Consider the following 26,841-nt stretch of genomic DNA (forward strand, 5'->3'; position numbering starts at 1 on the left):
TTTTTTTTTTTTCTGATTTTTGCTATTCCTCTCCATCGACCGTTCTACCATCATTGTAATCCCCGTTCCTTTGGCCCTTTGGTGAGAGAAGCGAAAGAGAGAGAGAGAGAAACAACACCGAATAAGTCGGAAATTTTCTATTGCCACTGTCCAGGTTGAGCTCAGTTCTCTTCTTCTTCTTTTTTTCTTCTGATTTTTGTTGTTCCTCTCTTTCTCTCCCTCTGAGCTTTCTTCTACCTCGGCTGCGGCAACGACAGCGGCTTTAAGGATGGGAAATCGTCGAAGCAAGTGAGGGAGGAGAAGAATGACCGTACAATGTCGAGGCTGGTTAAGTTACCTAAGACAACAAGTATCCAACGGTATTGATGTAGTCTATCTAATCCAATGGTCTACATTTGCTAGCACACTTGATTCCAGGGTATCCTGCTAGCTTTCAAGACCTTTTCCCTATAAAAATAATGTTTATTTTTTATTTTTTAGGACGAATGTTGTACATGTACCATTCCCCACACACCCAGACACAGATTCTATTTTCAAGGGGGCGAGGACATCTTTTCACAATCCCCCTTCTGTCATTACAAGGATAAAAAATGATACATTTGAAAACAAAAAAGACAGATGTTGGATGCTGACTCGTATAACCAGGTGATCGTATGAACAGTTGATCCATTTTAGAGTCTTGGCATGGGAACACTAGACAGACAATGTTCTTTCGTATTTTTTTAGGATAAAAAAAGATTAAAAAAACCTGCTAGTCTGGTTTTGCCTACACACACAGAGAATCAATTGGAGGTCACACAAGAGCATCTTTAGTGCACAAGGCAAAGGCCAGCATGGTCTTTTTACTCCTTGACTTACGCAATATCAGATTGGTGGGGCTCTTTCTCTCTTTTTTTGTTTTTTGTATTTTGTATTTTGTTTTTTTTTTTTTTTTTTGAAGGGTTAGGAGTTTGGGAGCGGGTTGAGGGAGTTGTTGGGCATCCTTTCACCATGCATAACGGAGAAATTAGATTCAACATCCAAACCTTTTCCTTTCACTTCTAACGCTTCTAAGTATACCCTTCACCCTAGAAATGACGAGAAATCAAATAGATCATACGTGCCGTGGCCCGTGGGTGCCTAGGGTTGGGGTGGCCCGCGCACGTAACTAACTGACAAGTGAAGCCCAACTCTGGAGGTGACCACTCATCTCGTTGAATCCCTCTCACCGATCCCAGTATCATCTCTATCTCTCTGCACCAATCTCGTAACAAAAAACAAAAGAGATAGAATTAAAACAAGTGTCCGAATTGAACACAGATTTCACGATCGTTAGCGACATGAAAATAATGCAAATCCCTTCGATGCGTCATCGCTTTTCTGTCGCTCATCCGCATCCGACGATATGGTTAGCCTAATCAGTAACCCCTTTCCTATTCTTCCCTGGTTTCGTTTTCCTTTTTTTCTCTTCTTCTTTTCTGCAGAGGGCAGAGCCGTAGAGGCAGAGAGACGTAGTAATAGTATTAGAAATTATAGAAAACCATGGGAGATAATCCTCCGTGGCCACCTCGAGCTCGTGAAATTGAAAGTACCTGAGCCTTAAAATAGAGGGTAGGACTTAAAATGGGAGCTACGGGGTTCCAGCGGATCCTCTCTCACATCCAAGCATTCAAGGGACTGATCTCACAGACTTTCACAGACACACACACACGAGCTCTGTTTCAGTAGTACTAGCTTTGAAGTGACCGGATAAGATCCGTGGCCACCGCGAGGATCCCCTCAAATTTTCGACCCTTTGTCTGATCCGTCTTGTCCACTTTTTATTAGCAAAAGATCCCTCTTTTACCTACACTTCATAGAATCGAATCCAATATCAAATCAAATCAACAACTCCAGGTATCAAAAGCAAAGGACACTCGAATCAATCTCATGACCCACCTTATGACCTTATGAAAAAAGATGATGTGCACTACTATCCGTTAAAAAACAAAAGGGAAAAAGACCAGTTTGAAAGTTTTATTTTGGGGACCCAGAACGAGTTTGAAAGTTGAAATTGGTATATGATGTAAAATATTGGTTTTAACGGGGCAAAACTGAGGGAGACAACTACCATTCTCTTCTCTCTTCTTCTGTTCACGTACTACTGACCAGACTGATATAGCTAGGATTAGGATCGTAGGGATGATAATTCATAACTCGTAAAAAAGGTAGAAGACAGGGGAAGGGGACTAGTGGACTATCGATCAACTTTGGGTTTTTTTTTTTTTTTTGGCACTTTTTCGGCAAAAAAAAGTTTGCCCAGAAATAAAGGGCGAAGAGTCAGAAGGGGCCGGCGAGAGGCAAGGGCAGTGAAAGGTCGAGCGGTAGGGGACCATTCAGAAACCGATGTAACGTATCGCTGACATATCTGAAATGTCTGACCTCAGCGGACGGAGTTGGGTTGTGGAGGAGAAAGAGCCACTGAGCCCTCCCCCCTCCGCCACAGAGAGAGAGAGAGAGTGGGGTGACAGTAGACACAGAGTCGAGTCGCCATCGAGTTGTCTGAGAGTGCCGTGAAACGCGGAGTATACAGTCTTAGTAGCTTTTAGTAGCAGTGTAGGACTGAGTCTCCTCTGTCCATCGTATCCATTTGCCTCGGGAAAACCTTTATTAGCTTCTAATGATTCTCTCTCTCTTCTATCCCTTTCTTTTACCCTTTTCTCTTGAATTCATCTCACATTTGGATTCCATTTCTATTCTGCACAGTAATGGCACATTAGTGTTTTCCTTTTCCGTTGGGAAAGAAGATTCCCAACATTTCCCTCCTCTTCGCAAATTTTTTTTTTCCGGGGGTTCGGATCCTCTCCCACATGGTAACTTTCCCACCGGATCTCAACCCGTGCATGGTGTGGGTCCTGCACTTTAGTGGTGGGTTCCACACCCATATATGGGTCTTTTGTCCTTACCTTTATTTGGTATAAATATAAATAGTGGGGGTAAAATGGTAAAACTAAACAAAAAGTGAAAGAAGATTAGATGTCTGTGGCTCTATGCATAAAAACGATTGGCCTCTCCACCAAAAAAGAAAAAAAAAAAAACGATTGGCCCCATGCTGAAGCAGTGGGAACGCGACCAGGTAGTGAATCATCTCCACTTCAAGTCTTCAACGACCTATTTATATAAAAATCATTTTATTTTTTTACAAATAACACGGTTATGTATTTTATTATAATAAAATTACATGATTACTCAACATGATTACCAACTTTTGAGTTTCCTTTATAAAATTACCCACAAAAAGTTTTGGTTAACAAAAATATCCAAAATTGGGTTTACGTTTATAAAACTACCCACCCAAAGTTTCAGTTAACAAAAATACTCAAAATCATATTTGGGTTTACAAAACTACCCAAAATAGTGAGTCTTCATCTTCCCCATATAATCATGTATTTTTTTATTACTGAAACTTTGTATGAGTAATTTTGTAAACTCAAACTCAATTTTGGATATTTTTGTTAAAATTTTAAATGGGTAATTTTATAAAAAAAACTTAATTTTTGGTATTTTTATTAACTGAAACTTTTGATGGATAATTTTGTAAAGGAAAACTCATAAACGGGTAATCAAATAATTTTACCTTTTATTTATTATCTATCAGTTGGTTAACCTTCTAATAACTATGCATACTCCCGGGAAAATCTGCGAGGTGAAACCAAAAAACAGTGAGAAAACCGTGAAAATAACGGAAGTTGGCGCATTTTAGGCGCTGAAACCGAGCGTACGCCTCTATCTATCATCATCAATGCAGTAACCCCAGTACCCTCTTCTCTCTCACGTCTTCTCGCATTCTCTCTCTCTCTCTCTCTCTCTCGCTGCCACTCTGCAACAAATTTTCTGGGGCACCACAACTGCAAGGGCCAAGCTTACGATACTACATTCTCTAGAGACGTCATCACCGATATTGAAATAGCCTTTTCTTTCCCCCATTCGTATGTCCTCCTTTTCCGGTACTGTCCTGGATCTCTCTTCCCCTCTTTAATAGTTGGAGTTTTGAGAACAAAACAGAACCCAGAAAAAAAAAAAATCGTTTCCAAAACCTTCCCTTTCCTTTCCTTCTCCGTTTTTTACTGTTTTTGAAGAGCATCTCTCGTTCCCTTAAACCCGCCAACTGCTTTGATTCCTTTTGACTCTGCTTTATTTATTCTGTTCTATATTTTTTTTTCTGGGAGAAATATATTGAATTGGGGATGCGTCGAAGAAGCTGCTCAGTCTCGAATGGTTAGAGCACTGTAAGTATTAAATTTCTAGACTGATTTGGGCTTCTGTTCAGAGTTTGAACTACTACTAAGTTTCTGGTTTAGATTAAATAACTGTTCAGAAGTAGAATCAGTTACCTTTGTTAGCTACAGTTTCGGGTTCATGAGGAGATGGGGAAAATTAATCTCTTTTTGATGTTCAAGTATTTAGGGTTTTAGCTTGTGTGTTGGAAATTATGATTCTTTTCCTGCACCCAGGTTCTATTATCAGTTTAAGGAGTTCCGATTACAGATCCTCTGTAGTGTTTTATGAGATTAATCATGTACTAGTGACGCTTTCAGAATCTTGCAATGCTTTGTTCTCTCGACTTCTTTGTACTACTCTTGACCTAAACTCCCCTTGCTTGTGTGGAACAGTTTGTTTCCAGACTTAAAAAGAGTTCCCTAAAGTTATCTGGAACGTCTTAAACAGAGTTAAGAAACTTCAACAACGCATATGTCACTTCTTGATCCGTTTTGTTCTTGCCGTCTTATCTTGTTGCTCACTTTCACTTCTTTAATCGCTACTTAAATTTCTCACCCAGAAATTAATATTATTTCCTTGGAAGATGAAAGGTTTACCAGTATCAAGCCTTTCTATTCAGTTGGTTCGCTGCTCTGCTTTTGATAGCATAAAATTCTCTGGACCAATGGGGTAATGGAGGATTTTACAATTAAGTTCGAACTTGTTCGTTTTGGCTGTCATAGAATGTTTCTGTGTTCAAGGGTTCGTCTTGTAAAGTATTTATTTTGGTCTAGTCTATCAGCTCTTTGTGCAATGGTCTTTAGATGTTCATACTTGCTCTGTTTTCTTGGTGGAAATTCAAACTTGTTCCTTTTGCAGTTTTCTTTGGATTCTTCACCTTAGATGTTATGGTTTTTTTTTTTGGGGTGAAGACCTTAGATGTTATGGTTCAGAGGTTGTATCTCTGGTGGTGAAAAATGACTTCGTAATTCGCACATGGAAAATTCTTGAAGCTCTCACTGCAGACAATTTGGACTCCCCTAGTTTGTTCTTAGCTGCAACACCAAAACTGTGAATTTGTAATGTTAGTAGAATTAGTGTTTGCCCATGGATCTGATAGTATTAAGTACGATCCTGTCAGGGCTCTTTAATACAAATTTAAAGTCACATCCATAAAAATGTCAATATAAGCTCCATTACTTGGGGTTTTCTTTTGCATTTCTTTAGAGTAATTAATTGGAAAATAAAAATAAAAAATTGCATTTGGTTTCACATTGATTTACTCATTACTTGCTTTTTCAATGACTTATTTAACAGTTTTAATCATATAAATAAATTTGAGGTGAATCATGGCCCTTGATTTTAAGGAGATAAGTTTTGTCCAAGATGTGTCTTCTATGAATGCAATTGCAGTAGTTCGCATGATTTTCTGTGGGACTATATTCTAATTCTTTTATTCTGATTTTGAATGTGAAAATTTTTTGGTAGAATTTCCTGCTTTCCACTGGAAAACTTAAGCACTTCCTTGACCTTCAAATCAAATACTAAAATAGTTAATATCCTCTTCTTAAAGCTCTATATGCTCTATTCCGGGACTGACAATAGTTCTTTAGTAATGTTGTGTCACCGAAAGGAGTTTAATGTTATATGGTTTATATGCAAGCATTGTGGTTATGGATAAGCTGTGGTTCCTGGACTTAATTGGTTGACCTACTGCATCGCATAAGGTCGGTGTTCAATACTGTTTCCTCCTGTTTCCCTAATGGAACGAAAATGTAGTCAGTTAATGGATATGCAGCTTGATGACTAATTTAACCGTATGTATTGATTAACTGATTGTGCATTTCGTTTCCTGAAACTCCACCTAGAACTGTACATAGATACATGAGGTGTTAAGCCTCAAAATCAAGCCAAGGACCCTAACAAAATTGCTCTTACCGTACGATGCTTATTCAATGGTGTTAATTTTGCTGGTATATACAGTTCCTTTTGTGTGCCTCTGGATTAATGATTGGTGCATGATGTGATGGGTTTGTAGGTATGTGTAGATGGAGGGTTATTCTGAATTAATTAGTTATTGAATAAAGGTTAGGGTATTAGTAAAATTGTCTTTCTGTTCAGTTGGATTTTCCCCTTCTCTCTTCATGGCATCTGACACCTAAATCCATTTTAGGTCCTTGGTTCTTAATGTACTTTCATTTCCTGTTTTGAATTTCATTCCAGAGATCCATTTTGCTGTTAGAAATGATTCTATACTTGTAACATTCCCCGTTCCACCTGAGGCAGATCTGATAATCAAGGCATCCACTTCTATTCAGGTTACAGTATGAAGAATCTGTGTCCAAAGCAATGGGCAGTGGTGTTTGTTCCTGGAAATGAAGGAGAGGCAGCGCTGGAGAGCTGAAGAGGATGCTCTGTTGCGTGCATATGTGAAACAGTATGGCCCAAGGGATTGGAACCTTGTGTCACAGCGCATGAACAGACCACTTGATAGGGATGCTAAATCCTGCTTAGAAAGGTGGAAGAACTACCTTAAACCCGGTATCAAGAAGGGTTCCCTCACTGAGGAGGAGCAGTGCCTTGTCATCAGACTTCAAGCTAAGCACGGTAACAAGTGGAAGAAGATTGCAGCAGAGGTTCCTGGGCGTACTGCCAAGAGGCTAGGCAAGTGGTGGGAAGTGTTCAAGGAGAAGCAACAGAGGGAGCAGGACAGTTCTAAGGTTCTCGACCCCATTGAAGAGGGCAAGTACGATCAGATTCTTGAGAATTTTGCAGAGAAGCTGGTAAAAGAGCGTCAAACACCGCAGTACCTAATGGCCACTTCCAATGGGGCCTTCTTGCACTCTGACCAGCCTACACCTCCGCCAACTTTGCTTCCTGCATGGCTTTCAAGTTCCAATGGTAGAACTACTGCGAGGCCCCCATCCCCTTCTGTTGCACTCACTCTCTCACCCTCAACTGCCACACCAGGTTCTGCCTTCCCCTGGCTACAGCCTGAAAGAGGTGGGGATAATAATCCCATGCTCTTGGGTAGTTTGCCATCCCATGGAGCAGTTCCTTCAATTGGGAATGGTGTGATGATCTCTGAGCTTCTGGAATGTTGCCGAGAATTGGACGAGGGGCACCGTGCTTGGGCAACGCACAAGAAGGAAACGACATGGAGGTTAAAACGGGTGGAGCTGCAGCTGGAGTCTGAGAAGGCAAATCGTAGACGGGAGAAGATGGAGGAAATAGAATTGAAGGTGAGGGCCCTCAGGGAAGAGCAGAAAGTAACTCTGGACCAGATTGAAGCAGAATACAAGGAACAGTTGGCAGGTCTGAGGAGGGATGCTGAGGCCAAAGAGCAGAAATTGGCTGATCAGTGGGCTGCAAAGCACCTGCGGCTTATGAAGTTTCTTGAACAGACCGGATGCAGGTCTAGGCCAGCTGACCCTAATGGTAGGTGAGAATTGATGATGCATTTGATCTGTATGTTGGATGCCTTGCTTGGTCATGTATGCATTCTCTCTGCATATGTTGCTCAAATGGGTTTTTCTTATTTTCTATATTTTTTTGCCAGCAAGAACAAAGGCAATAGGACCTGAAATTTCCCTCTCCATGGTCTATGTGTAATCATAATATAGTATTACTGAATCTTTGACAATGTTATCCATGCATATGGGACGATCCTGTTCCTTCTGCAGCTTGTATGTTTGTAGTCATCTCGCTAAAAAGTGATTTAACTAAGGAAGTAATCTGTGCCAGGAAATGTTTGTTTAGCAACCTCTATGGTTGCTTAGCAGAAGTTGGCACTTTTCTAAGTTCCATTGGAGCAATTCTTGTGCGTGATGTTGTGAAGACGTGTGTGGATCTGTCCCACAATAGCTTCACTAAGAATTTTGACATATTATAATGGGAAGATGCTTTTTGTCCAGGTGCATAGTTTCTACACCTGTGCGAGACCCAGTAAGTTTCCCCCATTCGTTCAATCCATAGGGAGCAGGGAGGTCAACTTATAGGGGTGAGGAGACAGATAGACAAAGAGTGTTGACGAACCACACTCCTGAATATTACATTTTCCCTATTACTATTTCCTTTTTCCCAACCTACAGAGATAGGTTCCCTTTGTTGTCTAGGTGTGTGCGCTTTGGTCACCTCGCTTAGGTGACACTTTGTTGGTGTTGCTTTCATGTTTTTTCCTTCTGTTGGACATTATAGCCGTTCACCGATCAGGACAAAGAGATTCACAGCAAGCAAGATTGATTAAGGCGACACTTTTTCACCATTGTATACATCGTTAAAACAAGAGTAGACATCGAGAAAATGTCTTTCAAAATTTGAAAAAAAGAGGGCGAATTATATTTGTCACAATGATTTGTTAATTTTAAAATGTCACAAAGCATTGATTCTGCTATCAGGATAGATGATATGTTTATTTCTACCATCGGGTCGGATAAAGAGGACATGGTCTACATACTCACATGTGAAATTTCATAAAAATTGCACTGATAGACATCTGGTATATTCCATGCATGTGATAGGGGGAATTCTCATGCATGTGATGGGGGAATTCTTGATAATCAAAATGGACAACTCATACCCTCATTATGATGTTTCGTTTCATATGCAAAAGGATTTTGCCTCCTCCAATTTCATAGGATGGGGACAGTAATGCATAATGTACTAAGTCTTGGAAAATTAATTATCATATTTCAGTGACAACCATTGAGCGCCCCACAACCCCAACAAAAATTAAGGGAGCCAAGATAGAAGGGAGAGGTTTTGTGCAGCAACCATGCAATTAGCCGTAGAATGGGGGTGAAGGGATTGCAACATAGACTCTCATCCCCACCCAACGGTTCTGTGCATGGACATGCGTCATTCACAGCATTGTACATGCGTCATTCACAGCATTGTACAAAACATTTCGCCATAGATAATTGTAAAAATAAGACAACGGAGCAATCAAAAAAAGTTACAAGTTCTACAGAAAAGTCATTTAGACATCCCCTAAATAAATGATATTCAACGTAAATAACTAGTCCTCGTATAACTTTGGGTGTCATTGAATCTTTTATATTTTTAATATGTATTTTATAATATTTTGTTAAGGTCAGATTTATATGGTTTCAATTATTTGTTTTCCCAAATGATCAGCAAATAATTTACAAAAACGAACATTTGAACTCAAATATGATTTGGCCCATCAAATTACAAGCCTCTCCAGACCATACAAGCGCACGACGAGCCCATGGCCCCAAAAAAATTCCTCCGCCGCGGGTGCAGCAAGGATCCAATGGCCAGCACGGCATCGAGGCGTGTGCCGATGTCGTCTTGGCCATCCGATGCTCACCGCACAGCCGCACCCACGGTAGAGGATCATCGCCCCCATGGCCCTGGGTGCACACACATTGGAAATCCTTCTGCAAGCAAAATTATACAAAAGTCAAACTGTACATCGAAGTTCCAAAAGCATTCAATAATGTTATTTTTTGATAGTACAACAATGATAGAATGTTTAATTTGCAGGTTTGATCATGCACCCTTATCCATTTCAAATCCAACAAGATGGACATACATTACTTGAGACTGCCTCAGTGTCCTAAATTATAACAGAAGTTCAGTAAAACAGGGACGTAGCTGACAATGATTTTGACTTACAAGAATGACTATTTTGCTCGGATTCAGCATATCGAGAGATAGGGTCCCTTTATGAATTTCACTTCAAAAGTTCCCAAACACATCTAGGCCTAGGCTGACGTTAGAGGAGAGACTGATAATGCTTTCCACATCCATCTCGCATCTTCTCTATCTTTCAAAAGATTATTTTCCTGCAAGTGGGAGTTATTGTCAGACAACATAATAGAGGTCGAGGTCACAGGACACATGATGCATCTCAGGCACCACCATGGGTGAGTCCTACCCCATGGCTTTCACCCAAACCCCTCATCTCAAAACCTTTCATCAGTCCTATGCTGTTCTACCAAAAAAACAATCAGTCCTATCCTGCATCTCAGATGTGGGTTTTAGTCCAAATTCAGTTACATGATTAAAAAGGTTAAGGTTCTTTAAAAAAAATAAAGAACATGGAACAAAAGGGTTTAAGAAAACCAAAATTGTCCACTCATACCTATTTAAGGGAATGCCTGGACCACAAGCAAATAAAGGGTGTCGGGTTCATTGAACAGTAAAGGAGTAATTCCCACTAAAAACAGGCATTCAGTCACGACTGACAGACTACAGAAGTGCAGTGTGGATGAAATAAACAAAATTATGAAAAGATGATGCTCCTACCTTTGCAGAGGGCAAATGATGTAAATGCTGTTGCAGCTCATTCTTGTTTGTGTGACTCCGGCAGGCTTTCGTCACCAATATAAGGGGTCCACAACCCATTCACAGAATCAGTAAGAACCCATCGGACCTTTGCTGGCCGGTGGTTGAAATCAAAGCTGGAAGCCTTGGCTCTCTTCCCTTTTGAGTTAGACCCATTTCGTCTATCATACCCAGAGCTCTCTGAAGCCTGTAAAAGAACTTAAGAACATATAGTTAAAATTGAACCAATTATACTTCAAGCCAACAAGTAGTTGATCTAAACTAACCATTATGCTGGCGTCAGTGTTGCTCTTCATTGAGTTCCCCTTCTTCCTTCCACTTGATCCTGTTTGAATAAAGTTAAGCACTTCTTTCTTGGACCGAAATTGACGTCCTGAGACTGGATCATAGAAATACTGCACAACACAGTCGTATCATAATGTTTAGTACCCACATGAAGAAAGAAACCACAAAATTCAATGCTCTATATGGTAGTGGTAGTGAAGAAGTATTTTTCAGATGGAATTTTAGTATTTCATCCAATATACCATATAACTTCATTTAGTCATTCCCTTTATTTGTCACCATCACATTACTGCCTTCAATCTGTAACTGCACAAGGTTACCAGTAAGAAAATTGCAAATTGAGGCATATGATGAATGTCACCAATTTATCAGAAAGACTAAGGAAGAAAACTGATGCAGTATTTAGGCACTAGTAGCAATGCCAGGAAAAGAAGAATAGCTTGCAGAATTCCTAGTTTCTCTAGGAATCGTAGTCGACCATGGAACTCTATATAAGTAGAGTTCTGTTTTCAGTTCATTTTCCAATTTTGATTATGTTTATGTGTCCTAGTTCAGGCTGGATTAGGAATACATAAGTCGGTCCTTTTATGATTTGTTATCTTGTCATTATGTTAAGTCCTAGTTGGTTCAGGAACTCCAAACACAGCTGGAGGTTTGAGTCTTTTTGGAATTGTTTCAAGTCTTTTATTGGTCAATTAAGTAGCTAGTTTGATTACTAGTTGGTTTATGCTATTTCTACGCATGTTGTGAGTCATATTTTGAGAATCCATATATACATATATATATACGTGTGTGTGTGTATGTGTGTGTGTGACCAACCATTAAGGCACACGAATTTGATGGATAAAAGTTGGCTTTTTGTCCCTATATTCTGTGTGATTCAGAATAGCTACTGTGAGATGCTAAAGTATGGTTGGTAGGATTCCAATCAAGTTCCAGGTCAGAAGCTTGGTTCATATCCTTCTGTCCTTCTGTTCTTAATTCTTTTTGTCCATCCATCAGTTCAGCTCAGCATTTTGAAGCCTTCTATTTTCTGTTCCTGGTTAGATTGTTGGGTTCTACTGCTGCTTCGAGTATTCTGGCTTGCTGTTCTTGTTCATAAGTCTCTCTATAGTTCTGCTACTGCTTTGAACAAGATCCAAAATTTCACACTGATTTCCAGAAATCCTTCTCACTAGGATTTTCTGTATTCTTCAGTTTCGTGGCTGATTTTTCAGATCTAATTTCCGTTAACTGTTATATTTTCAAGTCATTGTCAATCCATCAAATCGGTTCACCATTATTGCTATCTGAGCCTTCCCCCCATTGAAGTTACAACCTCCTCCCCCCCAACAAAAAAAAAAAAAAAACAACAACAACAACAAACTGAGCCTTATCCCAACTTAATGAGGTGGGCTCCATGGATCCAGAAAAAAGAAAAGAAAAAACAAATACTTCTCATGAATGCAAGGGTTTCACAGTTTACAACCATAGGGTATACTTGAAAGATCTTATAGGCAGATATAACAATAGCAAACACTGGCAAGTCTTTGTTGTTGGGACTTCTTCAAGTGGAGGGGGCCCACACGTTTCCTTTTGTACAAGGAAATCAGCTCTCTCTTGGCAGTGGTTGTAGCGGGTGTGGCTCACGAACATGTCGCACAAGCCGTGATAACAGCTCATCTTTTTCTGTATAAAAAGGGGGAGAGAGAGGTGATGAGTGGAGAGTGCGACTACTTGATACGATTCTGGTTCCAAAAACCCTTAAATTTGGATTGCTATGGTCCCACAGGCAACAAATAACTCAAAATTAAAAGAGCATTGACAATTTTGTAAATTCTGAAATAGTTCAGAACCTTAAAAGTGAAGTAATCAAGTAACAATGATTACTTAGGGATTAAAGTTGAAGAAAAAATAGGAGAAATTTTCTGGAATATCAGAAGAACGAATGAAATAAGGGCACTCAAGAAAAAGGGTTCACTTATTAATTAGAGTAGGGCCTTTAATTACAAATAAAAAGATGATGTTTTCCTCTTAGCGGTGGCTGGTTATGCTTCAGGAAATGGGATCTTTCTCAATAGTTAGCCAATCCAAATGAAATTTCAGGCAAGTATTCACAACCCTTGGAGTTATTGAATCGATTCAACAAGCACTCAAAAGATCAAGCAAAATAATAGTATTTTAAAATAAAAATTTGATCTGGCACCAGTTTCAGAATCAGTGCTCAAAAATGATTTGGTTCTCAGCAAAAGGGAAACTCGTATGTGTTCAAATCGGACAGACTAAGTCACCCTAAGTTGAGGATTCAAGTCCCTAAAAGTGAGACTGAAAGAAAGTGTTGATGGAGATCTAACTCTCTCCTGATGGTTCAGTCACTCGCAGGAACAGAGAATGGGCACCAGTGAAAGGGAAAAGAAGGAATGAGTAGAAAGAACAAAGGAAGAGGGTATGGAAGAGATCAGACCTGGAATCTAGATTAAAAAGAGAGAGAACGAGAACACAGCAACGTATCCTCAGCAAATAGCAGCGCAAGAACTCATATAGTATCATCTATTCCAATCTTTCCCCGATGCCCCGATGGGGTTACAAGGTAGCATATAAAAAAACAAAAAGACTCCTAATTAGGTTCTAAAACTGAAACCGAAAAGAACTTCCCTGCTCTTAAAAGAACTTGACTCTGTTGAGTTAGGTTGCAAACCCAAGATCATAGTTGTCAAGCAACTCAAGCCATCACCTAGGCATTTAGATGCCTTACAACTAGGTTGGCATTTTGGATTCCTTGGTCACCTTGTTGGTTTCAACCTACAACTATGCCGAAGATACCCACATAGTGAACTTGACGCTATGGCGGCACATATCTTGGGGAAGATGGTCGACCTGCAACTCCATGAGTGAGGAGGAGAGACTGACCCATAACTAGAAGAGGAGAGAATGGCTGTCTTCGAGGCATATCTGTCAATGTGTGAGACAACAATGGAAATGTTTGACCTCCTCGTTTCACCCATAGTTCAAAAACTCGCAAAATCTTGCCTAAATTTTGAAATTATCAGCGATTTCAACATGGCCAAGACGAAATGCCATACAAATAAGGGAATCAACACTATTTCAAATATCGACCCCATCTTTGTATCGTTTCGGTGATACAGTTTAGGGGGTATTACAAATACCACGTTTCGATCCAGCCTGGTCGAAATTTCAACCGAGCTCGAGCATCTCGCCTTTTTCACCCCTTTTCTTTGCAGGAAGAAGGAAAACCCACAATATGTTGACTTATACCCTAGGATTAGTCACCTCCAGTATGTAGATGAGGCCATTTACTAGGGAGTTGGGGAAGAATTCGAGCGTTTCTTCCACTACACTATGATGAGGCTTGCATTTGTCATACATTTAGAGGAAGATTGGCATCGGCAGCATCAGTCCATGAGTGGGCTTAATCCTCCACGTCATAGTTTGTGGTATTAGCCATTAGGATGGCCTGAGGGGTTCACTTTGTACTCATTTATCACCACACAATATTGTATCGTTGGGACTTGGGTCCTTATAAGTCTATGCTACATGTACTTTGCACTATTTCTTAATTAATCAATATTATGTTCCTTCATTCTAGGGGTGTCAATTCCTAAGCCGAACCGGTAAAACCGGCCGGACCGAACCGATAACAACCCGGACCGAACCGAACCGAACCGAAGCGAAGCCTTATTGGTTCGGTTCGGTTTCAAGTATTGTAACCCCAAAACCAAACCGAACCGCACCGAAAACCGGATGAACCCGAAACCAAACCGAAACCGGCTCAAAACCCGGACCGAAACCGAAACCAAACCGGTAAGAAACCGAAACACTCCAAAATTCATTAAAAAAATTAAAATTTGAATAGTTTTGTATACATTTGTATGGAAAATCGAATTCAAACTAGACCAAAAATCAAAACCAACCCGGTTACAAATCGATTTAAGAAATCGAAGTTCAACAATTCATCATTTGGTTGTTTCCTAATGGCTCCATACCGGTTTAAAAAACCGATCCAAACCGAAATGAACCTAATAAATCCAAACTGGTACCAACCCGAACCCAAACCGCACCGAAACCGACACCGGACCGAAACCGATAAATCCTTATTGGGTCGGTTTCGGTCACTTCCAAACTCACACCGAAACCGGTGGAACCGGACCGAAACCGCACCGACCCGGACCGTTGACACCCCTACTTCATTCATGGTGTATAATTTGCTCATTTTACTTGCATTTTTTAATCTTCTAGTACTAAAATATGTGTAGAATAGGCAAATATTACACAAGGTCTACAAAAGGATTCAGTGTATACTACCAACCAAGGATGCAAATCCAAACCACCATTTTGTGTGACTTTCTTGCAATATAAAGGTTTAAAAATGTTTACATAGGCTAAAAAAAAGGTTTTCCTGCAGTGTCGGAGCTTAATATGGCTGTTTGCCCACGAAATGACCAACCAAAACTCACCAGCAAAAAGTGCACTATTTCGGAAAGTTTCACTCAATATGAAACGCGATTGAAACCCGAGATTTTGAACTATGGTTTCACCTTGATGGTATTCCATGCACCATCATTTAGTATATCGGCCTTGCGCTTCCATTGTCGCCCTAATAGAATGCCACCATGCGCTAGTGGGCTAACTAGGCAAAGCACTTGGTACTGAAGCGGCCCAAACTATAAATAAACTCGTAGAACTGCATTGACCTCTTCTCAAGCATTAGATCCAAAACCTCATACATAAATTTTCTTGAAAAGTTGCCTATGCAGGAGGTTAAAGTTAGAACTAGGTCTGGAGAGATGAGGTCGGCTTCCGTTCCCGTGACGCCAACTGTGTGGACTGCTGTCAAATCCTCACCATGTAGTAGAATACCCTTTTATTGGAAAAGAAGAGCCTTTTCTACTAGTCGATTGAAGAAGGAAGTAAGGCTAACTAAATTGGATTCAACCTCATCATCAAGGTCATCATCTGAATCAGTAGAACAACCCTTATAAACCCCCATGTCATCTATATTTGACACACACTATTCTTAAAACAATCTGATGGTTTCTAGAAGCCTAAGGTGTAAGGTTCAAAAACTCATCTGAAAACCAGAATCGCAACGAATAAATAAGGACCATAATTCAAGAATCAGTGATAAACAGTAATCTAGAGCTCAGATTTGAATCAAATTTCAATGTTACACTCTTCAGGTATTGGGACAGAATATCAAAAGTTGAACTTGACCCAAGGCTATGATCTCAAGTTTCAGAAGAATCCCACTTAAGACAGGAGTTTTAAAACCTAAATTAATATCAGTAATTGGATGATTTCTCAGCAAATAAACTCACTCAGATCAAGTAACAACAGTTAATAGAATTTAGGATAGAAACTGAACAATAATCTGAGATATAATGCAAAACTGAATCAACTAATTGAAACTTAAAAATCAGGAAATAAACCTAAAAAATGTAGAAACCCAGCCATCTTAGTAACACTAGAAATCTGATGATCAGAGATCAGATTTTGAAACCATAGACAGGCTCAGGGTAGAATCCGATTGTACAATATGAAAAAGCATTATTGAATTATAAATAGCAATAATCAGATATATAACATGAACATTAACTGTGGTTAAGAACCGACCTGTTGCAGGAATTAAACGATAAAGAACATTAGATGAAGATATAAGGATATGATTTGAGAATCACACCCAAGCCTTGATCAGCATCCCACTAGGCAGCAACTGCATCCACAGCCAATAATCTGAGTCTCACAGAGTATTGAGCAGCAAAACCACACTTTATTCAAAATAAAATCTGTATGCCTTAATGGCTGGTTACAAAACTATATATAAACTCTCCAAATATGACACATAACATAACCAGAAATATCCTAAACCAACTAGTAATCAAACTAGCTACTTAATTGACCAATAGAAGAATTAAACCCCTAAATCACTCAAGAACCTCCAGTTGTGTTTGGAGTCCTAAACCAACTAGGATTTAACATAAATGAAAGAAAATCAACTCATAACAGGACTGTACTTATGGGTTCTTGATCCAGCCTGAAGGCCCTGAACTAGGACAAATAAACATAATCAAAATAGGAAAAAGAATTGAAAACAGAACTCCATAGTAGACTAGGAATAGGATTCCCAGTGAGACTAGGATTCTTAGAGAAACTACAACAACAACAACTCAGCCTTTTCCCAACTAAATGGGTTAATGGGGTCAGCTACATGGATCTGTGAGAGGGTAAAATAAAAGAGAGAGAAAGAAAAAGGGAAGCGATAAAGCAACACCACAAGAAAGATCCAACCCACAAGAAATCGGCTATATGGATCTTTGCCCTCCAAATAGCTCTGTTGTGATCATACTACAGTAAAAAAAAAATAGCTTTTGCATGTCTTTCTTTACAACATCATCTATGGTCATTTTAGGCCTGCCCCTAGCTCATTTAGCTCCTTCCATCTGGATCTGATCACTCCTCCTTACTGGGGCCATCCCAAGGCCTCCTTTGAATATGGTAATACCACCTTAAACGACATTCTCAGGAATCGGGGCAACTCCCAAGTCAGCTCTAACCCCGTCATTACTTACTCTATATCTCCCAGTGCTGCACATCCATCTCAATATCCTCATCTTTGCAACACTCAGCATATCTATGCTATGCTTCTTCATTGCCAACATTCCACCTAATACATCATAGCCAGTCTAAAGACAGCCCTCTAGAATTTTCCTTTAGGATTTAGAGGATACGTCGATCACACAACACTCCAGATACACATCTCCATTTCATCAATCCTACTTTAATTATGTGAGACATACGTTCTTCAATATTCCCTCCTTTGTTTATCTGTCCTTATGCGACTAAAGTTACACACCATATACTCCATCTTTGTTCAACTTATCTTAAGACCTCTTGACTCAGGTAGATCTCCACAGCTCCAACTTATTGTCAATCCTTGTTACTGTCCCATCCACTAGAACAATATCAGCAAAAAGCATACACCATAGAACCTCCCCCTGAATGTTCTTGGTTAAATCATCCATGATAAGCGTAAAGAGATAAGGGCGTAAAGCTCATCCTTGATATAACCCAATTGTAATTGGGAACTCACTACTTTGACCTCTCACAGTTCTCACACTAGTCACCACGCCCTCATACATATCTTTAATTATATCCACATATATACTCGGCCCCCTTCTCTTCTCCAATACATGCTATATCAACTCCTTAAGGACTTTGTCACAGGCAATGAAGACCATATGGAGATCCTTCTTACAGGCTCTAGATCTTTCCATGAGCTTCCGCAGTAGATAAATATCTTCTATCATGGATCTACCTGGCATAAAGCTGAATTGGCTCCCCGAGATACAAGTTTCTCTTCTTCAGTGGGGTTCAATAACCTTCTCCCATAAGTTTATAGTATGACTCAAAAGTTTTCCACCTCTATAATTGTTGCAGCTCTTAATGTCACATTTATTTTTATGTTTTTATAGATTGGAACTACAATACTTCTTCTCCATTCACCTAGAATTTTTCTTGAAATCACATGTTTTCTTCTTCTCTTGGCACTGTTTTTAGTGCCCAAATACTGCATTCAAATTCGCTATCCTTAGAGATCTCCGGCTTCTTTTCATCAAACTTTACGAGTCTCAAACTTCGTTTCCGTAGTCTTGGGTGTAGACCTGTAGGCCCAAGAAGTCTTGAGCATGTCCTTCAAATAATTGCACTTTTCTTCAGCAGTCTAGACATATGCAATTGCCGCATCTGCTGATCTGAAGTCCTCGTTGGCAAGCTCTAATCGAATCTGTGTGTTCAGCCCATTGATGTACTTTAATACTCGCAGTTGATCGTTCTACTGGAATTGCATATGGAAGACAATTTGTGGAACTCCATGGTGTAGGTATCCACTTTTTTATTACATTCAAGGAAGTACAGCATCTTTCCAAAAAACTGACTTTCCATTCCAAAAAAAAAAATCCATTCAATATCTGCTTCAAAACCTCCCAATTTGTAACTGGTCCAAATCAACTAATAAATCTTGATTGTAGCACATCATCTCACCATTAGTAAGCATATCCAGTAGACTTAGCGAGGAGGAACTTGCACTTCTTATGAAAGGTTTTATAGGCAAAAATTCTCTCGACTTTGGCTAACCAATCAAAAAAAAATCCAGGTCCCTTCTCGCTGTCGAACTATGGAACCTCAACCTTGATGCAATAGTCCCTGTCAAAAGCTGCTGCATGACATCCAAAGGAATAACTGGCTCGGGCTGCTATCTAGGACTCTATCCCCAATTCGTAAAGTACCAAACTGGGGAACTAGTGTAGATGATCCTACTTGGTCTCTCCTATTGACATTTAGAATCTCCAAAATTAAATTCACCTTGGAAGTGGGAGTTGTTATGGCTGACGAATTTTCCTAACATTTGGATTCGGAAATTGCCATGTACTGGTCAAGTTTTTCTTCAATATTTTGTTGACTCTCAGCAAATGCCCAGTATAGCTTGTGCATCTCAGGGTTGGTGATGTGCAAGGGTCCCATCATGGTTAGAAAATGGAAGAAATTTGACTCTGATTCCAATTGATGTCATCCCAGATTCCAAAAAAAAATATTTTGTGGCACTTCGTAAATTCTAAGACAGTCCAAACCCTTTAAAGTGAAGCAATCAAGAAACAAAGATTAATTGGGGGATTAATGTTGGGAAAAAAAGGTGGCTTCTGGAATTTCAAAAGAAAGAATGGCATAAGGAAACTCAACTTAAGGAAGAAGGTTTCCCTCGTAAATAAGAGTAGGGGTTTTTAAAAGCAAATAAGTAGAAGATGTTTTCTTCTTCCTCACACTTACGTAGTAAACCAGCGATGACAAGTTATGATTCAGGTAATGGGATCTTTCTCAATAGCTAGACAATCCAAACGAAATTTTAGGCAGGGATCCCCAACCATTAGAGTTATCGGAACAATTCAACAAGCACCCAAAAGATCAAGCAAAATAATATTATTTTATGACTGAAATAAGATTTGGCGCTAGTTTCATCAGTCTATGAAAACAATTAGTTTCCCACCAAATGGAGACTCTTATGGGTTCAAACAGGACAGGCTAAGTCACCCTAAGGTGAGGATTCAAGTCCTTGAATTTTAGACTGAAAGAAAAGTGTCAAGAGAGATCTAGCTCTCTTGATGGTTCAATTAGTTGCTAGAACAGAGTATTGCCACCAGTGAAAGGTAAAACAGCAATAGAAATAAAAGAAAAATAACAAGGAATGAGTAGGAAGAACAAAGGAAGAGGGTATGGAAGAGATCAGAGCTGGAATCTGGGTTGAACAAAGAAAGAAGAAGACGAGCACAGCCATGTAACTTTAGCACACAGCAGTGCAAGAACTCATAAATTTCATCCATTCCAATCTATCCCAGATTATCTAACTCCAAAAAGATAAAATTAAAAGCAAATTACATAATATCCCTAAGCAACCATACGTATAACTGCATTAGTTCTCCCTCTCTTAAAGGAACTCAACTCCATCGAGTTAGGTCACGAACCCAAGCTACCCTTATAGTGATTTCAATAATAAGGTGACACATAACTCACGGAATACATTCGAACTGCAACTCCATGAGTGGGGAGGAGAGACTGACACATAGCTGGAAGAGGAGAGAATTGTTGTCATTGAGGCATATTAGTCAGGGTGAGACATAAGAAATTACTCGACCTCCTCGTTTCACCCTATTGGTGTTCTGTGAACCATCATATAGTATATCAGTCTTATGTTGCCAATGTCACCCTAGGAGCATGGTTCAAAAACTCGGTGATATCTTGCAGAAATTTTGTATATTTTTTTTTTACAGAAAAAAAAGGGCATACGAAACGCAAAAAGTACATAATGTCAATCATATTTCAGTCATTTCGCTTCGAAATTTTGCTCACTTCAGCCAAAAAATGCACTATTTCGTAGAAATTTCGGCCATCTCGGTCATTTTGTTTTTCTCATTTCATTAATTTCCGCCGCTTCAGCCATTATTCCCCCAAAATGGACAGCGAAACACATGTGAAAAAGAACACTGTTTTGGCAAAAACATGTTCTTGAACCTTGCCTAGGAGAATGCACAAGCCTCACACATAGATTTTCTTGAAAAGTTGCTTTTGCGGGAGGTTAAGCACCCAAATAAGGTCTACAAAGATGAGGCTAGTTTCTGCTCCAGTGTCGACAACTGTGGAGGACTGTTATCAAATCTTCATGATGTAGTAGAGTACCGTTCCATCAGAAAAGGAGCGCCTTCTCTACTATTCCATCGGAGAAGGAAGTAAGGCGAGCAGAATTGACTTCAATCTAATCATTGTGACCATCATAGGAACATCATCTGGATAAACAAAACAACTCTTATAAACCTCCATGTCATTCTTGTCGTCCATATTTGATAATCACATCTCGGCCATGGTAAGAAGGGTCTTGTTGGGACACTTGTTGCCGAAGTGACCTATATCACTACAATTACAACACATAATATTCTTAAGCCACTCGCAACCCTTGGAGAACTCCAGCTTCTTTTCATCAGCCTTATGAGGTCCAACCTCCCTTTCTCAATCTTAGGTGCAGACCTATAGGTAGTCTTGATCACGTCCTTCAAATAATTGTACTATTCATCAGCGGTCTTGGCATACACAGCTGTCACATCGACTGATCTGAAGTCCCCGTTGGCAAGCTCTAATCAGATCTCTATGTTCAATTGTTCAGCCCATTAATGTACTTCAATACTCGATGTTGTCAGTCTCTAGAAGTCTGCATGTGCAAGATAGTTTAAGGAACTCATGGAGTAGGTATCCACATTTTTATTGCATTGGTGGAAGTTGACCATCTTATGGAAGAGCATCTTCTAAAAATAAGAAGGAACGAATTTTTCATTTAATATTTGCTTCATAACCTCCCAATTTGTAACCTGTCTAAGTCTCCTAATAAGTCCTAACTATAGCACAGCCACTATCTGTAAGCAAATCCAATAAACTTACAACAACAACAACAACCATAACCTTATCCCAAATTGATGGGTTCGGCTACATGGATCTGATATGGTCTAAGATAAAAGTAAACATAAGAATAGAAATACTAAAAAGAAGTCAAAGGAGATAAAAGAAGAAGTCAAAACAGTACTCAAAGCAGCATACTTGGAACATCCCCTACAAGTGGTTGGCTACACGGGTCCTTGTCCTCCACTTACCTCTATCCGCAGTCATGCTAGAATCGAGTCCTACTAGCTGCATATCTTTTCTTACCACTTCGTCAATAGTCATTTTAGATATGCCTCTCCTTTTAGCTCCATGTAATTGAAACTGGTCACTCTTCCTTACTGGGGCATCCATGGGTCTCCATTGAACATGGCCATACCACCTCAATCGGCTCTCGTGGAGCTTATCCTGGATTGGTGCAATCCTTAACTCTTTTCTAATACAATCATTCCTTGCTCTGTCTCTCCTGGTCTTGCCGCACATCCCTCTCAATATCCCCATCTCTGCTACACCCAATTTATTCAAATTACTCTCTTGACTGCCCAACACTCTGCCCCGTATGTCATAGATGGTCGTATTACTGTCCTGTAGAATTTTCCCTCGAGTTTAACATGCATATGTTTGTCACATAGCACTCCCGACGCATTTCTCTAGTAAACTTAGTGAAGATGAATTCACACTTTTATCTTCTGTAAAGGATTTGTATGCAGAAATCCTCTCAAATTTGGTCAACTAGTCAAAAAAAAATAAAAAATCACAAGGTCACTTCTCATTGTTGAACTTCGGAACCTCAACCTTGATGTCAATATGTCATAGTCCCTATCAGAAACTGAAGTGTGACATCCTGAGAATTGCTGCCTCAGAGGTGCAGCCACAATTTGTAAAGTACCAAATTGGGGAATTGTTATAGACAGTCCTACTTGGTCTCTCCTGATGATATTTAAAATCTCCAAAGTTAAATCCAACTTAGAAGCGAAAGTTGTAATGGCTGACAAATTTTTGTGACACTTGGATTCGGAAAGTGGCATGTACTGGTCAAATTTTGCTTCAATCTTTTGTTAACTCTCATCAAGCTCCTGATATAGCTTGTGCAACTCAGGGTTGGTGATGTGAGAGGGCCCTCTAATGGATAGAAAGCACAAGAAATTTGGCTCTAATACCAATTTATGTGACCCCATGGGCCCTCTACTTTGAATTTCGCTCATTATGGGCCCACAGGGCACAAATAACTCAAATTTAAAAGAGCAAAGGAAATTTAATAAATTTTGAAATTTGAAATAGTCTAGAGTCCAGACCCTTAAAAGTGAAACAATCAGTAACAATGGATAATTGGGGGATTAATGTTGAAAAAAATAAATAAAAGGAGGTGTTTTCTGGATTTTCAAAAGAAAGAATGAAATAAGGACACAAAACTTAAGGAGGAAGTGTCACTTGTAAATAAGATGAGTAGGGTCTTTGATAGCAAATAAGAAGAAGATGCTTTCTTCTTCCTCACGATTAGGCCCTCTTTGGTTTTGGATTTTGATTTCAGATTGATTTCTTAAAATAAGTTGACAAATAATTTTTAGGTCAATTAATTAAAATTATTTGGTTTCCTCAACCCTGGAAATCCTATAGCAAAAACCATCCTCGATTTTCTTGAAGAAAGGAAGTGGAGGAAGCGCAAAAAAGCAGATGGAGAAGGGGTCGATGCAATGGCATTTCAAGGCGAAAAAGGATAACGGGTTGATGCATCCAGCATCTGTTGCATTTGTAGATATGTCCCCAAATGGAGGCCCAGCTATAGCTGTAGTTGGCTCCTCCTCCATTGACTCTGACTTAGTTTCCTCATATGCCCAAGTACGTAAGTTGGGCTTTAGTCATCTATTTCGAAACTCTATTAAAGAGCAAATATAAACAAAAATGGTGAATAGGAAGCATGGAAGGAAATTTAGGGAGGATTCTTATGGAATTATGGACTCTATAATCGATATTGCACAAAGGATCCCAAAATCTTAGAATCATAATCCTATCTAGAATCATAGGGTAATATAAAAAATATATTACCTTGACATTGGCGAGGTCTACATGATGCTCCTAAAGGAAGCTAATGAATTCCTTGAAGTTCTCCAATGTTGGGTCATCGTGCCCACTATAAGGCCACATAGCCAATATTTAGCGAGAAGAAGAAAGGGTGGGGGGGGTGGATACACTGAGAATGGGATAGGTGATGCATATCAAATTAGTAGATTTGTTGTGGTGATGGGAAAGAGACAATTGAGCAGGCATTCCAATTCGCACTGGAATTAGAATAGTACATTAGGCAACCATTCACTAGGGGCCCGTTTGATAACGTTTCAAGAAACGCATTTCTGCCGTTTCTGTTTCCAGAAACAACAGAAACAGAGTAAAAAGCGTTTGATAAAACTGTTTCGTTTCACTTATTTTCATAAATAGAAATGGAAATTTTTACTTATTTATGGTTCAAGAAACGACCTAGGCGAAACAAGTTCACTTGTTTCGCCGTTTCTAGAAACGACTTGTGGCCATTCTTTCATTGGTTACTATCGACTTCTAAAAACATGACTTATCAAACACCTTCAATTCCGTTTCTGTTTCTAGAAACGGAAATTTATGTTTCTGCCGTTTCTTCAAACAGAAACGGCAGAAACATTATCAAACGGGCCCTAGGATATATGGTTCCCAATCAGCAGAGTTTTCTTGTAAGAAATCTATTGATAACAAGCATGTAACGACCTGGCCCTTACCATTGGCATGATATTGTCCGCTTCGGCCCATGAGCCTCACGGCCTTAAACACGTCGCAACCATGGAAGGGGTGCTAGAGGTTAGCAACTAACCCAGTCTCTTCCACCTAATCGATGTGGGACTAAAGAGCCTAACCCCCTCAACGCTCTCCTTTTATTGTACATTAACTCAACCTCTTTGCAATAAACTCATTTAAACTCCCTTCCAACATACCAATTTTGCATTTGACAATCTTTTGCACACAATAAGGCAACATCAATTCTGAAGCATGTTTACTAGATGGTGTACCACAAATTTTATACATTTGATTTATTCTGTATATTTTTCAAATGTGAAGTACTGTAGTAGCATAAGATAAGTTATTTAATTCACTTGACACTTCACCCACAAAACATCTAGATGGCTTAACAGCATAAAATATCAAATGCCTGATTTTAAAACTTTTCGTTGCCATCGGCTAGAACTTGTCCTTGAACATTTCTAGACAATTACGAAAAGCAAACCATATAAGGTGGAAAGACAGAACAATCTCATAGCGCAATTTGCAAGCAGAACACCTCAACCAATCAAACAAAGATAAAAGGAGTAAAGGACTTCCTTGTCAAGATAAAACCACGGTAAATCTTCTACTTTTTGTAAGGAAAAACAGGCAGAAATATTCTGTTTCAGGCATGGAGTAGACAAATTACCCGGTCTTTCAGCCCGGCGGTGACACCGGTGCCCCGTACTCGGCTCTCCATCAGCCAACCCGGTGGTAACCAGTCCGGTGTCTTGGGCGATGCTTCGACCATCGCTAGCTCCAGCCCCGTTTTCGGCGCCCTCCTCCGCTTTCGCTGTGGCTGTGGCTGTGGCTGTGGCTGTGGCTGGGGATGTGTCTGGGGCTGAGACTCCAACTGTGAATCGGTCTTTTCCATAAAAGGCACCGGCTCCCCTTCATTCCCACCGTCCAACCTATTTGCTTCCAGGCCCACTACGAGATCTCTGGCTCCATTTAGGGAGGATTCATTAACCTCTGAAGACGATGGAGGAGGAGGAGGCAGTGGCGAATCCTCCGGGGCGGTTCTTGGGACCTCATCGAGCGCTCGCTCAATGTCGATTTCCACCCTCGCTGCTTCATTAAGGGGCGTTCCAAAGTCAACTCCGCCCATCGCAGCTTCATTTCGATAATCTATGTGAGCATCGTAAAATTCGAGTTCGAGATCCAAAGGTGCGCCAGTGACAGTTCTGGCAAGTAGGTCAGGTTCAGTCGGTACATGCGACGAAGGATTCATCTCTTTCTCCGAAATCTTCGAGGCCGACATGAATGTAGAAGAGACAGACAGATATAGGAGTTAAGAGTGATGACATGTATTGAGTCGCCACTCGTGGTGAGTGACTCGTTACCGTTCCGCCTAATCCATGGTTTAAAAACCACAAACCGGTATCTAGATCGGTCCTGGAATCGTCTAGAGTCGGTTAAAATCGGGAGGAATGAGAAAAAAAGAAAAAACACTGAAACCCTAGTTTCTGTACAAAAATTGAAAATAACCCGTTATTATTGCCGGGAGGATGGGTGTGAAATCAATAACATTTCAGCAGATATTACGATAATCTTGACGGCAGTAGTCAATCTCGTCTTCGGGCATGGCGACTGAGAGCTTAAATTAGAGCGACGGTGGAGGAGTAGGAATTATTTCCGATAACCTGAACGGACTTTACCCTTCTCTTTTCTTTTCTTTTTTTTTTCTTGGTAAGGTTAATTTGAATTTTTTTCTACCAAAAAAAAAAAATGGCAAGGTCAAACAAACTGTTATATAATTTTTTCCCTTTCCTCTTATTATTGTGTCAATTAAAATATTTTTGTACTAATTAATATATATAAATTAGCAAAAATACACGCGCAACTGCACGTGATCTTATTTTGAGAGAGAGAGAAAGAGAAAGAGAAAGAGAGAGATAAAAACTATTGATGTACATGACTAACATGAGAATCAAGAGCATAATAGCTTTTGTATGATTCTCTGCTTCAATAGTCTTAGAAACAAGAATTTTAACTTAGGCTAAATTTGAGTTGAATTTGAGCTAAAAATCCATATTTAAATTATAAAAGTTGTAATCAACGAAAGAGGAAGAAAACAAAACTGATATATAATATTTCAAAGCTAATAACACCAATGCTCTTTTGCAAGAATTCTAAGGCTAGGGAATCAAAGTATCATTAATTTATTGGCAATTATCAATGTTTATAGGTTGGATAATATTAAGGTCATTTACTCGTCTGTTGATATTAGCTAAAACAGTATAAAGGTTTCCCTAGCCAGAGAGA

General features: G+C 39.6%; 2 protein-coding genes across 6 annotated transcripts; one reads left to right on the forward strand and one right to left on the reverse strand.

Moving 5' to 3' along the window:
- The first annotated feature begins 3,751 nt into the window (after nucleotides 1-3,751).
- LOC122058067 (transcription factor AS1) lies at nucleotides 3,752-7,900 on the forward strand. 3 transcript variants are annotated; one of them, XM_042620497.1, is made up of 2 exons: nucleotides 3,752-4,247; nucleotides 6,442-7,900. In XM_042620497.1, exon 2 carries the CDS (start codon nucleotides 6,594-6,596, stop codon nucleotides 7,662-7,664), a length of 1,071 nt encoding a protein of 356 aa, XP_042476431.1. In that variant the 5' UTR covers nucleotides 3,752-4,247; nucleotides 6,442-6,593; the 3' UTR covers nucleotides 7,665-7,900. The 3 variants fall into 3 exon arrangements, with proteins under 3 accessions (XP_042476431.1, XP_042476432.1, XP_042476430.1); XM_042620498.1 differs by having other exon boundaries at nucleotides 6,505-7,900; XM_042620496.1 differs by having other exon boundaries at nucleotides 3,753-4,247; nucleotides 6,537-7,900.
- A 1,761-nt stretch (nucleotides 7,901-9,661) lies between these two features.
- LOC122058209 (methyl-CpG-binding domain-containing protein 5-like) lies at nucleotides 9,662-26,125 on the reverse strand. 3 transcript variants are annotated; one of them, XR_006133705.1, is made up of 5 exons: nucleotides 25,226-26,125; nucleotides 12,284-12,483; nucleotides 11,058-11,115; nucleotides 10,797-10,925; nucleotides 10,707-10,717 (listed from the first exon to the last, which is right to left on the reverse strand). XR_006133705.1 is itself a non-coding variant. In XM_042620769.1 (4 exons), exons 1-3 carry the CDS (start codon nucleotides 25,835-25,837, stop codon nucleotides 10,529-10,531), a joined length of 930 nt encoding a protein of 309 aa, XP_042476703.1. In that variant the 5' UTR covers nucleotides 25,838-26,038; the 3' UTR covers nucleotides 9,662-10,028; nucleotides 10,492-10,528. The 3 variants fall into 3 exon arrangements, 2 of the variants coding, with proteins under 2 accessions (XP_042476703.1, XP_042476704.1); XM_042620769.1 differs by lacking the exons at nucleotides 11,058-11,115; nucleotides 12,284-12,483 and adding an exon at nucleotides 9,662-10,028 and having other exon boundaries at nucleotides 10,492-10,717; nucleotides 25,226-26,038; XM_042620770.1 differs by lacking the exons at nucleotides 10,707-10,717; nucleotides 10,797-10,925; nucleotides 11,058-11,115 and having other exon boundaries at nucleotides 12,186-12,483.
- Between the last annotated feature and the right edge of the window lie 716 nt (nucleotides 26,126-26,841).

This window comes from Macadamia integrifolia, chromosome 12 (assembly GCF_013358625.1).
Source record: "Macadamia integrifolia cultivar HAES 741 chromosome 12, SCU_Mint_v3, whole genome shotgun sequence".
NCBI lineage: Eukaryota > Viridiplantae > Streptophyta > Magnoliopsida > Proteales > Proteaceae > Macadamia > Macadamia integrifolia.